This window comes from Teleopsis dalmanni, chromosome 1, assembly GCF_002237135.1.
Source record: "Teleopsis dalmanni isolate 2A chromosome 1, ASM223713v2, whole genome shotgun sequence".
Taxonomy (NCBI): Eukaryota; Metazoa; Arthropoda; class Insecta; order Diptera; family Diopsidae; genus Teleopsis; species Teleopsis dalmanni.
In genome coordinates, this window is record NC_051846.1 from 216439721 (window position 1) to 216452227 (window position 12507).

The 12507-nt window shown below is 26.6% G+C and overlaps 1 protein-coding gene across 1 annotated transcript; it reads right to left on the reverse strand.

Annotated features, from left to right (window-relative positions):
• Positions 1–4116: 4116 nt before the first annotated feature.
• On the reverse strand, positions 4117–8394 carry LOC119672071 (rhophilin-2-like). Its single transcript, XM_038083026.1, has 9 exons — positions 8245–8394; positions 7141–7282; positions 6756–7072; positions 6470–6614; positions 6006–6265; positions 5124–5256; positions 4737–5053; positions 4481–4633; positions 4117–4418 (listed from the first exon to the last, which is right to left on the reverse strand). Exons 1-9 carry the CDS (start codon positions 8383–8385, stop codon positions 4215–4217), a joined length of 1812 nt encoding a protein of 603 aa, XP_037938954.1. The 5' UTR covers positions 8386–8394; the 3' UTR covers positions 4117–4214.
• Between the last annotated feature and the right edge of the window lie 4113 nt (positions 8395–12507).

Here is a 12507-nt window from a genome sequence, read left to right on the forward strand (position 1 = left end):
AAAGTTGACATTATTATAATAATTACAAGAAATTATTAAATTTTGTAATTATTAAGTTTATAATTTGAGGTTCTAAAATATATATTTCAGATCTGTGTGAATATGTTTGAATAATGTTAAAATACTCTTTAATATTTTTGATATGATATATATATGCATTTTTCTAATGCTTAAGTTATATTTTTTAAAATATTTCATTTTGATTCCTTAATTTTATTTGTAATTTCAATTTAATTTATTTAATTTAATTTAACTTATTTAATTTTTATTTATATATAATAATATTTAAATTTATATTTTTTAAATCGCATAAACTATCATTACATACTAACGCAGTAAATATCGGAATCTTATATAAATTGTGATTTATTTATGTTTTCATATTTATATTTCAAAATCTTAGTAATTAAAAATATCTATAAATAAAAACGAAAATAATATTTCAGTGTTATGAAAACAGCAAACCCCAACGGTAAAATTTAATAAAATATAAAGAAATATAAAAAAATATTTTACAAATGTATTTATATTTATAAATGTCTAGTCGTATTTGCAGTATTATATATAAAAAATAAAATAAAAATATATTAAGTACATTTGCAGTATATCTGTGACTGTGTGTACAACAATAACTGAAATTATAAAACTTTTAGAAGCATTTTTAAAATGAAAATTAAAAAAAAAACAAAAAAAATACAAATATACTTAAAACTGTTTTCAACATAAAAAATATAAAAAGAAATACAATTTGAATAAAATTTATATATAAATGTGTCTGTTTTTAGTGCTAAGTTTAAGTATAAATGAAAATTTTAATATAAATGTGAACAAAAAAAAAAACTTAAAAAAATATATATATAAACCCTTAAAAAAATTGTGAAAATTAATAATTATATGTTACATTACTAACTGTATTTTTGTAAATTATATTTGTAATTATAATTTTGATTTATAAATAGTTTTTAATTTAAAAATGTAATTTGTAATATTATTTCAATAATTAATATAAAATTATATTATTTGACGATTTGTGGTTTTATTTTTTTATAAATTATGAAATTTCCTTTTTTTTATTTTAATAAACACTATATATATTTTTATTAATTTTTTTTTACTTATGAAAAATATTTTTTTTAACATAGTTTAAAAAACAAATTCAAATAAGTTTAAGTTTTTTCTTTCACTCTTTCGTATATTTCTAACATTTAGAAAAAACTGTGTTAGTGTTTCTTAAATAATAATTTTAGAATTTGACTCATTAATGAAATATAAAAATAATTAGAAAATGTAAAGTTAGCAAAGTAAAAAGAAAATAATTAATATTTATAATTAGTTTCATTGAGTATTTTCATGTATGTGTGTGTAATTTCAATACTTTATGTATAAAAAAAAAAATAAATAAATGACAAATAAAAAATTAGTAAATAAAAATTTAGCAAAAAATCAGAAAAAAACTAAAAAAACTAAAAAAAATATTAAATAAATAAAAAATATTTTGTGTCGTATTTTATAAATCCGAATATTTCTCATAAACATGAATTTCCGTAAACGTAACATCAGCCCAAATTCTAACTGAATTAATAAATTATTAATTGAATTATATACATATAAACTTATGGATGAACTATAAAATAAAAAAAAAATTGTAGTTATAATTTTTTAAATTAATTTTATGCATTATTACTGTGTATTAAGTTTAAAAAATGTGAAATCTTATAGTAACTGAAAATGTGAAATTATAATAAAAAACTAATAAAAATATCATAAAAATTATAAAAAAATTAAAAATAATTATTAAAATAAAAATCGTCTTTATTGAAAAAAAAAATTGAATATATTTTTTTTATGCTTACTTTACCAATTATCGATAATTTCATATTCTCCAGAATATTTTATTAAGTCATATGTGAAGAACGCTATAGTTTGTCGGGTATGAAAACATATAGAAAGATAAAGAAATCAGTGGCGTTGAAAAATATATCAAAGATAGACCACTGAAAGAAATTGAGATTGTGTATGTTCATGCTAAGACTGCATTATACACACTTAAAACTATTGCAATTTATATTCTATCAGAACGATATGCTGGACTTCAAATATTCCTTTAAAGATTTATTTGAATCACTCGATATCCTTTATGAATAAAAATCAAATTAAGTATTTGATTTAATTAAGAGATCAATTGGTTTTATGTAATTGAAATTCTAGATAAATCAAGAAACATGTTTGCAGTGATACAAAAGTTTTTGTCAAACTTTCATATTATGGTGAAGCTAGTTGAGTCAGTGCAGTTGACCACTTTTATTCTCTATTAACTGCGAGCTTTCTTCACACCCCTCTCAACGCCTTGACTGGAGTATTGTTTATCCTTCATCAGACTAAGCAATAATTGACCTCAGATCTGCATACCTCCTCGAGGAGCCTATAATTATTCTGAGATGCGATAATGCGGTATTGGTAAGTCTGTCAGTTTTCGTAAATAATTTCATGATTCTATCCTTTATGTATTCAATATTATTAATGGAGAGCTATACACTATTTACTGCTTTTTCTATAATAATAATAAATAAATCAATGAGTGGATTATCTGTAGATTACAGGATTGTAATAGTAAAACCTTATTTCTTTTGAGACTAATGTCCCTTTCCGAAATATTGTTACATAGTTTTCTTGGGCAAAATCTGAAATTAGCTAATAACGATTATTTAGAGGTCACTAAATGACATTTGGTCACAATCAAACTTGGGTTAGAGATTTGTTGAAGAAAATCAAGTTCGGATACCAATTGTCATTCTGATGATGATGAAGATCTTGTAACTTAGGGTAAATTTAAAAATTTTGTGAAACATTTCTATTGTTTACCGCTTTATTATTTATTTTAATAAATATTTTTTTTTGTAAATAAGGTTAAAAATATTAGATAATAATAAAATAATATCGGGAATAAATTCATTAATTATGTGTTTTATCATTCCATTTATCTTCTAAATTGATGATATGCAAAATAAAGTATCTCATGTCCTTTGTGTTAAGGACTTTAAGAACAGTTGAAGGTTCTCAATAAAATGTGCATAGAGACACAAATCTAAAAATATTCTTTAGATAGATGCTTGGTCCTTCATGTGCTTGCTGTGGATATGTGGTTATTGTACATGTGATTTAAGTTGCATTTCGAAACAGTTTTTAAAGAATTCAGATACCTAAGTAAGATTTCATTACAGATGATCGAAATTGCATTATAAAAATAGAAAATTTAATAATAACTTACTAAAAATATTATCAATTCGATTCGCACATATACGTGTATTACTGTTATCTCAATATCCATATATATCCATTTATTTAGCTATTATCTTTTCAACAATACATATATTTTTTTTAGATATGATTGTGATTAAAATATGTAAAAATGAATATACAATTTATTTTTACTTTCATTTTTAATATAAAAACAGTTATTTGTTTTTCTGAAATATTTATTATATTTAAAATTTCCAAAAAAAAAAATATAATTTTGTATAATACAAATATAAAAATTTACATTACATAAACTTAACTATAATTTTATATTTTATGTACATATATATATTTCCATATATATATAGTATGAACTAAATTAAAATGATTTACTTTTATGACTTTTTTAAAAATAAAATATATTATGTATATTTAATATAATTAACAAATATATTTTGTATTTTTTTGTTCCAAAAATTTAATTTTGTGTATATTTGTAACTCTTACTACATATATTAGTTATATAAAGATATAACTACAATATATATGTATATATATATTTATAGATATATTTATTTATTTTAATTAATTTTTAATTAAGCTGGGGAAGCACTTTTTTGTAAGTATTTTCAGAAAATAAAATAAAGATAAAATTTAAGTTTAATTCTTTAATTTTTGCAATAATTAATTTACAATTTTTAAAATATTTTCCATTTAACAGAAAATAAAACGAAATTAACAAAAATTAAAGTAAATTAAAATATAATTAAATATTTTTTTTGAGTTTTATTCCAAAACAAATTAAAAAAAAATTTTAAATATATAATAAAATATATATAATTTTTAAAGTTTATAATAAAATAATGTTTAAATTAATATTTGATTTTTTTTTTTTGAAAAGAAATTTTTAAATGGCCACCGATTAAATTTTTTACAAATTGTGATGCAGACAAATTGCAGAAGTAGAACCCTTCCAACTAAAATATTTTTGCTAAACTGGGTGTGCGTCTGAATGGATTCCAAGAGCTTGAAGACAAGCTACCTAAACGTCCACCCTTGTTTGATACTTTGCAACGCATTTTCGGTTTGGTTGTTGTGCCTGTGGGACTGGATGAGCCTGACGAAACTCCTGATGAACTTGCTGCTGAAAGTGTGGATATGGAACCTTTCGATGAAAGTGGCTATAAAAATTGACAATAGTGTGTTATAAGTTAAATTAATTTTATCTTATATAGTGAAGTACCTTCAAGTAATTACGATCCATAGGTGTTATAATCTTTAACTCTAGCGACGACCCGCATGACTGTATTAAACGTACAACTTGTTGGTGTGTATACCATTTGACATCAATACCAGCAATTTCCACAATAAAATCACCTTCTTTAATGCCACCCAACTGTAAAAGTAACATATAATATTTTATATATAATAGATAGATATGATATAGATATAATATATTTAAATATAATGCATACATATATTTGTATATAAGTACTTACATCCGCTAAAGAGTTTATTTCCACGTGTGCTATTATTACTGGTGCATCGCCACGTACATGAAAACCGAAGCTATCAATTTCATCTTTATAGTGTGCGCAATCCTCTTTATGTTCGTTATGCGGTGTCGGACAGTGACACTGATATATTGTGCTTTCGTGATATAAACTAGAGCCTTTTTGTAAGCGTACACAACGTGGCGCTGTCCAGTAACGACGTGCAGAAAATATGGCTATTGGACCAAGGCGTTTGAATGGATCTTCAACTTTATGTGAAGTGAAATCTGGACCCGTAAGTGAAAGTGTGAATTTTGAGCAAGCTATTAAATGAATAAGATATAAAATATATCTTAAAATCTGTCTTATTTTAAATTGGAAAAATTTCAATACCTTCAACTGCCACGTCAAGAACATCGAAATCCTCTTCAATTTCTCTTTCAGGTATTTCTTCCATAAATTTTTCATATTCATCTTGCGTCTTATAAAATGCTTCCTTTATGACTTGTATTAGAGAGGTTTTGTTCTAAAAATGTGAAAATAATAATTTAGATTAAAAGAGAAAAACTACATTTCAAAAGTTTTTAAAGAATCATGACCATTTGTAGATAAAAAAATTTATTTTTTATACTATTAAATGTTAGAGGTTATATTAATATACAGATTATATTATAATAGAAGATATAAAAATAAATTTAAAATTAAAAACTAGTAATTTGGTTTTTGAACCGGTGGTATTAAGCTCTATGACATTAGCTCGGTTTGGTAAACGTGTTTGATTCGGTTTCTTGTCGAACATTGAAACTCCAACAGGAGTAGTTAGTGTGTTTTAGTCTTCGGTATTCATTCGAGACTTTTTTACTTATATTCAGTTGTTTTTAGAACCAAGTTACTGTTTGGAACTACAAGTAACCGGCTTCTTTTGGCACAGTCTTTTGTTTACCCAGGTTGCTATGTGCTGAATTCGTATACTAACAGCGAAGATACCAGCAGTTCCATCCCTTCCGGCTATAACACGACCGTTTAATGTAAACCAGTTTTTTTAGCTTTAACTTATTTAATTATGTGAATAAATAAATGTGATATTTTCAGTCAATGATGACACACGTTTCCTTCTTATTACAGTAGGTTGGGTTAATATCATTTATCAATGTTAATTCATTAATAATTATATATTTAAATATTTAAAAATCAGCAAACCGAACCCAATTTATATAAAAATGCAGGCGGCAATATTGGAAATATTTCTTTGGATATTGAATAAAACCCGCTTACCTTCAAATACCGACACATGCGCTGCAAGCGTTGCGCTTCTTCATGACTAGCCAAAGATTCTTTAAGATGGGTGCGTTTCATAGCTGCGGCACTAGCACAATCCTCCTCACTTTCATCAATGGCAGCCGCTGCGCGCAAAGCCTCCCGCGCATTACCAATAAAAGATTCATTCGATGAGGGAGCTTGACTCTTTTTTGTGCTCAAAGATGTTTTGTCTGCAGCTGCATCAATACTACGAGCTTCGTAATGATGAGACAATGCTATAAAAATGAAAACAACAACAACAGCAACAGCAGTTGTAAATGTAATTGAAATTGAAATTTAAATTGAAATTCAATTGTTAAATTATTGACGCCGTACTGCTTAAGAAGTCATATACATACGCCTCGTAAACAATTCAACGGCAAGGCAGTCAACGTGCCGATTGGGCATGGATGCCCATGGAAGCAAGATTTACAACTCACCTTTGTAGAATTCAGCTTTAAGCGGTACTAGACCAGCCCAGCATTCCGGCAAATATGTGTGTGTATCATTTGTTTGTATATTTTTGTGCATTTCATTGTATTCCAATGTTAGTTGTGCTGCTTCACCAGCTAAATCTTTGAAAAGCTATAAAAATAAATAAAACACGAAAAATAATTAAACCATTAAAAAATAAATAAAAACAAAATGCATAAAATAAGTACAAAATTTAGTCCAAAAGTCATTAAAAAGTTTATATACCATTAGTTATTAGTCTTTTAAACTCACATGACTCGATTCCGTTAAGCCCAAAGCTTCAATTTGTAGCTGCAATTTTTCAAATAGACATTCACGTGCTTGTGACAACATCAATGAAACCAATACGTCGAGTACCTGTGGCTTCAAGTCCATGGATGGTGCATTTGTGAAAGTATCGTAAATATGCCGAAAAATGCCAGCAGCACGTAGGAAACTATCTACAGCTGCATCGAGTCCCTTTTCAGTTGTGCGATCATGTCTTGCACCGATTTGTGTGTAAATTGCACCCAAATTGAAAAGTGTGCATGCCTTTTCGAATGCAATGGTGCGTTGACAGGAGGGAACACCTAGAATTATAAAAATCAATTTAAATAAACGAAATAAGAATAATCAATGATTAAGTCCAATAACGTACCTGTTAGTGAATCATACCACTCGAAGTATACTCCCAAATTTCGATCAGGCGGAAAGAATCTTCTTTCGACGTAGTACAATAGATTGTAATACCGGAAGAGTAAGGCAACACCTTGTGCATCACGTGAAGGTGTTTTGGAAGCCTGTAGAAAATTAAAATGAAAAACAAAAAATATATAATATAATAAAAAAATTAATAATTAAATATATAATTATTAATTTTATTAATAATTTTATATAATTATTTATTTATTATTATTTTCTTTTGCATGAGAGTTGCAAAAGAACAGAGAATAATATAGACAATTGCATATAATATAGGGAGAACTAGTATTACTTTTATGAATTGATAAAAAAGGAGTGGTGTCGCATAATGGGAGGGGAAGGAACTAAATAGAACGTTAGTGACGAAAGCTCCAATATTTTAGGATATAAGTCTAAAAACGGTTATATTTCGTAATGGGCAGGACTACAGTAACGCCGCACTAATAATGAAGTAAAGTAAACGACAAATATTAACTCTCGCACTATAAAGTTCTAATTTTAGTATAGAGTATGTTAGTAAACAGTAATCTACAACTGCGACATTATAAAAATAAAGTTTTGACATTCAAGACGTCTTCAGTGATATTAACCATTTGTCTATTATTAACTATTATATATATTGTATACTGTATAAATTGTTTTATTTTATAAAGTTTTTAGTAAATAAAACTGTTATATTAAAATATAACATAACAGAAATATAATACAATTATATAAGTATATAACAATATATATTTATATATATAGCATATATATATATTTATATATATAACAATATATATTTATATTTAAACCAATATAAATTTACATATTTATATCAGTATAACAATATATATTTGTATATATAACAGTATATATTTATATTTTCTTAAATATTTTACTATATTAAATATTATATGTAAGTCAAAGGTTCTAGGCGGTTTTAAACCCCGAGTTTCTTTATTATACGGTAACATAATAGGCCAATAGACCTGGTATCCTAGACCAATAGGCCCTAGGGATCGCCGGTATAACCTAACCTAATCAATATTTCATATATAAATTTTTAATATATGTTTACCTGTCTTGTATCTGTTATATCAGCAATAGCATCCATGTATATAGAAGGCTCTTCACTATAGTGTTCCAAAATAAAATCCGAAAATGGATCCATAAAACTAATTTCTTTCGTTTCTTTTAAACCAAGTGGTATCATAGGCATTACACCGTCATGACTGTAAAAAACAAAAAAAATAAAATCAATTTAATTATATAAATATAGACTTAAAATATAGGTATGTAAAGCGTTTTCTTGTTTAGATTTTTAAAATGGCAGATATCAAAAAGCTTTTAACCGTACTTCCATGTTAAGATCAATAAGTTTTTTTTAAAAATAGATCGTAATCGAGATATATTCTTAATATATATATATATCGTTATCATATTCATTTAGCGCTATAATCCTGGATGTGTTTTGGTTTTTTCTTTAATATTATATGGTATTATTTCTTCCAACTTTGACTTAAGGCTTTCTTGGAGATGTTAAGAGTAATTCTAAATATGTGATGATTCATTAAATTTTCAAAAGAAAAATTAAAAAAAAATGAGAAACAGTCTTAGGCTGTAGTCATTTCGTTAGCTTATATTTGGGAAATATTGTATGAAGATTTAGGCATGGGAAAGGCTTTAGCATGTTGGGTTCCAGATTAGCTAATCAACATTAACATTTGCTTAAACATTTCTGTCAAAGTAAACCTTTTTTCACAGACTTATAAATTCTTATAAAACTATACTTCGGGAGTAAAAAATAATGTCAATATAGTTGATTATTTGATTGATTGATTAGATTATATTTGGAAAATATTGGATGAAGATTTAGGCATGCGAAGGCCTTTATCTTATCAAATGTTAAAATAATTGACTCAAAAAAATGAAAGAGCTTCGAAGGTTTTCCATTCTGTATGCAATGGAACTGAAATTATTGGCAGGTTACCTATTGGATCATCATGGCCTGTATTATATTTTTGCTGTAAAGAGAATGGACCTCATTTTCGGCATTGATCTAGGTCAGCAGAAGATTGCTAGGTACCTAAATTCCTATTCTCGTTCAAGGTTACGATATGCTCAACAGTCGACATTTCGGCTTTTATTTGAGAGCCTAGGCACGTTCTGTTCAGCTAAGTTCGGTAAGTAACACAAAAAATCAATAATGGTAATGGTGTTCCCTTCTCTGTGAGAGCCAGTACTCTACTTATTTTGTATAAATTTTTATTTTATTATTTTTAGTGGGTGTTTGACCAAAACCTCTGTAATATATTTATGTTAAAGTTGTTACTAATGAAAATAAATATAAAATATTTGATTTGTTTTTAAGCCCATATATACTGAATAAGATCATAATACCGAATTGTTGTTACTACATTTAAGCTTATATAGAAAATCTGGTTAATATTTCACTCTATCAAAAAAAAAAGAACTTAACAATGTTGTCTGCCATTATAAAAAATTAAATTTTTCCACTTAAAGAGCGTTGCCTATAGTTTATTCTAGCATTTGGATTCCCACAATTAGATTTTCTGTGACGAAGACCTAAATTATGGGATTCGTGTCAACTGAACATTTTTTTTTTGCGCAAATAAGATTTCGCTACTTGCGGTTACAAGCACGAGTACTCGTAGTTGTAGAAAAAGAGGCTGTGAGTGAGTGAAGTCAGAAGTACTAACCCACAGTAAAAGCAGTTGTACGTTTGGATAAATGTGTCGGTTATGACAGCTAATAAGTGAGCTACAATTTAACCTTCTTCTGCAGATAAGAATTGGTAAAAGTGCCTTACTGCATTTCGCGTTGAGATACAATGTTACAATATTCGTATCAACTAAGGTCGTGTGCGAGTTAGGCTAAGTTGATGCTAAACCAAATGGGAATTTTTTTGGGATTTTTTGCACTGCACACATTTAGCCATTTATCAACACGTATCGATACATCAAGACATTATCGGCTCAACTTAGAATTTCCCTCATTTAGAACGCAACTTAGCCTAACTCGCACACGTCCTAAATAAGTAAGAAATGAATGGCGTTACTTAATGGAAAAAGTTTTTTAATATAAAAGCAAAGCCATAATCCAAGTATTGTATAAATGTAGAGGCAGAATCATCGAGTAGCACACCTTAATTTGAGATTGGCAAAATAAATGATGCCATTGTTATTATCGAGACATTTGCATACTATATGTGCATCTCAATTAGCAGTTGATATATGCAAACTACAATGTGACTGGCTCCCTTTTACGTGGCAGCAAGCAGTGAAGGTGTATGGCACCAATGCAGTATTATTTAGACTTAATCCGAATGAAAATATTGATGCTTGTTTGTTTTTTGCCAATTTCATTAAATAAACTCAATATGAACTTAAGGAATGTAGGGCATTACAAGAATAATAACCATAATTTTGCTAAGTAATAAAAAAAGTAGCTTGTGTACAATTGCGTTTCTTCGGGCCGTTTTATTATTGCTGACATTATTATCTTTTGTCAACAGAATCGTCAGCAACAACAACAATAACCACAAAAAACTTCTGCTGTTGGAAGAAAATAACAGATAAACGCATTTTTTTTTAAATTTTTATTTATAATTTTGTTTTTCTACAGATTGGCTGGGTGACGGCTTTAAAATTTATATAAAAAGATTCCCCAACAATTTCATAAGAAAAGGCAATTCAATAAAAGTGACCACTGTTCACACTGGCTGTAAAAATAGGTTAAGGGGTTTTATGTGTATGTTTGTATATGAACTGTGTTAATAACTAATAAGTATTATTATTAAGGGCCAGAATGCTGAGAAGTGACTTATTAAAACCTGAAATTATTTTTAAAAAATTTTTTCCTAAAAGTCGCGGATTTCAGATACTTTTATACATAAAAATGACCGGCCACACCTTTTAAAAGAACTTAGATACTTTTATGTCAAAATGCCTGTCTGTACCTTTGTCATAAAATATAACTTTATTACTTATATCTATATTGTTTATCGTATCGGATAACTTCAAAACAAATTAAATGATGCTTAAGTATTGGTCTTTTCTTAAGAAATTCAACTAACACACCTCACTCGTAATTTGCTTCTTCATAAGTTATTTTTATAAAAATTAATTTTGATGTAATACTTAAGTTATATATGCTTTATATACCTAAAAATGGTTATACATTAATAACTGTCTATGAAATTTATTCACGTATTTATTATTTTTCTAGTTTATAATAATGAACAATTTCTTACATATTGTTTAAATTTGGCAGTTTTGAGATATGCTTATCCGTAATATAAAAAGATTGTCCAAGAGATCTTGTTTAGGCTATACCATTTGGTTTAACATAGACAAGGTTAGGGAAATATGTCATTTCTAGCCAAATTTTATAAAAAAAATTGTCCAAGAGATCTTGTTTAGGCCATACCATTTGGTTTAACATAGACAAGGTTAGGGAAATATATGTCATTTTTAGCCAAATTTAGCAGTTTTGGGATATGTTCACCTGCAATATATAAAAAAATTGTGAAGAACGTTTTCGCATTAGAACTAACATTTTTGTATTTAAAAACTTTAAGATTAGGATTTCATTTCAGGATTAGGATTAAATAAATGTCATGTATATCTAATCAACGCCTATATATAAACGTAGACAGTGCTTTGATACCGGACGAAATCGTAATTCGAATCTATTCAAATATTTTCTATTAAACTAAATAAATGCAACGTATTACATTAATTAACATATTTATATGCTTTGTTCACTGAAGTAAATAAGAATTATAAAATAAAATACATTGAATACACTCCTACGTATATTTAACCATTTTTCATATGCATTAATACAATTCTGATTGAATTTCTATGATTTACTAATTCAAAAATATTTTTTAAACTTAAGTCAATAAAACAAAAAAAATGAATGCCAAATATTATGTATAGTCATTAAAAGCAGGCGGAGGTCCCATAAGAAGTAAACAGATTCTATTTAAATATTTTATATTAAACTAAACAAGTACAGTACTTGTAACATTCAGCAACATTTTTATAGGATTTGTTCAGTGAAGTAAGTGAGAATTATAAAATAAAACATGTTGAGTATTACTCGTGTGTATATCCAATCAATTTCCATACACATCTATATAATTTGTAATAATTTCTTAGGTTGATTGAATGGGATTAAATTTTAAAGATCTTGTAAAATCTTGAAAATTGGAAAGTATTTACTACTTTTTTACTTTTGAAATTCATGGTCAAAGACTTTTCTTTGTAATATAAAAAAATATTTTATTACATTTAAACATTAAAAGTAATGTTTA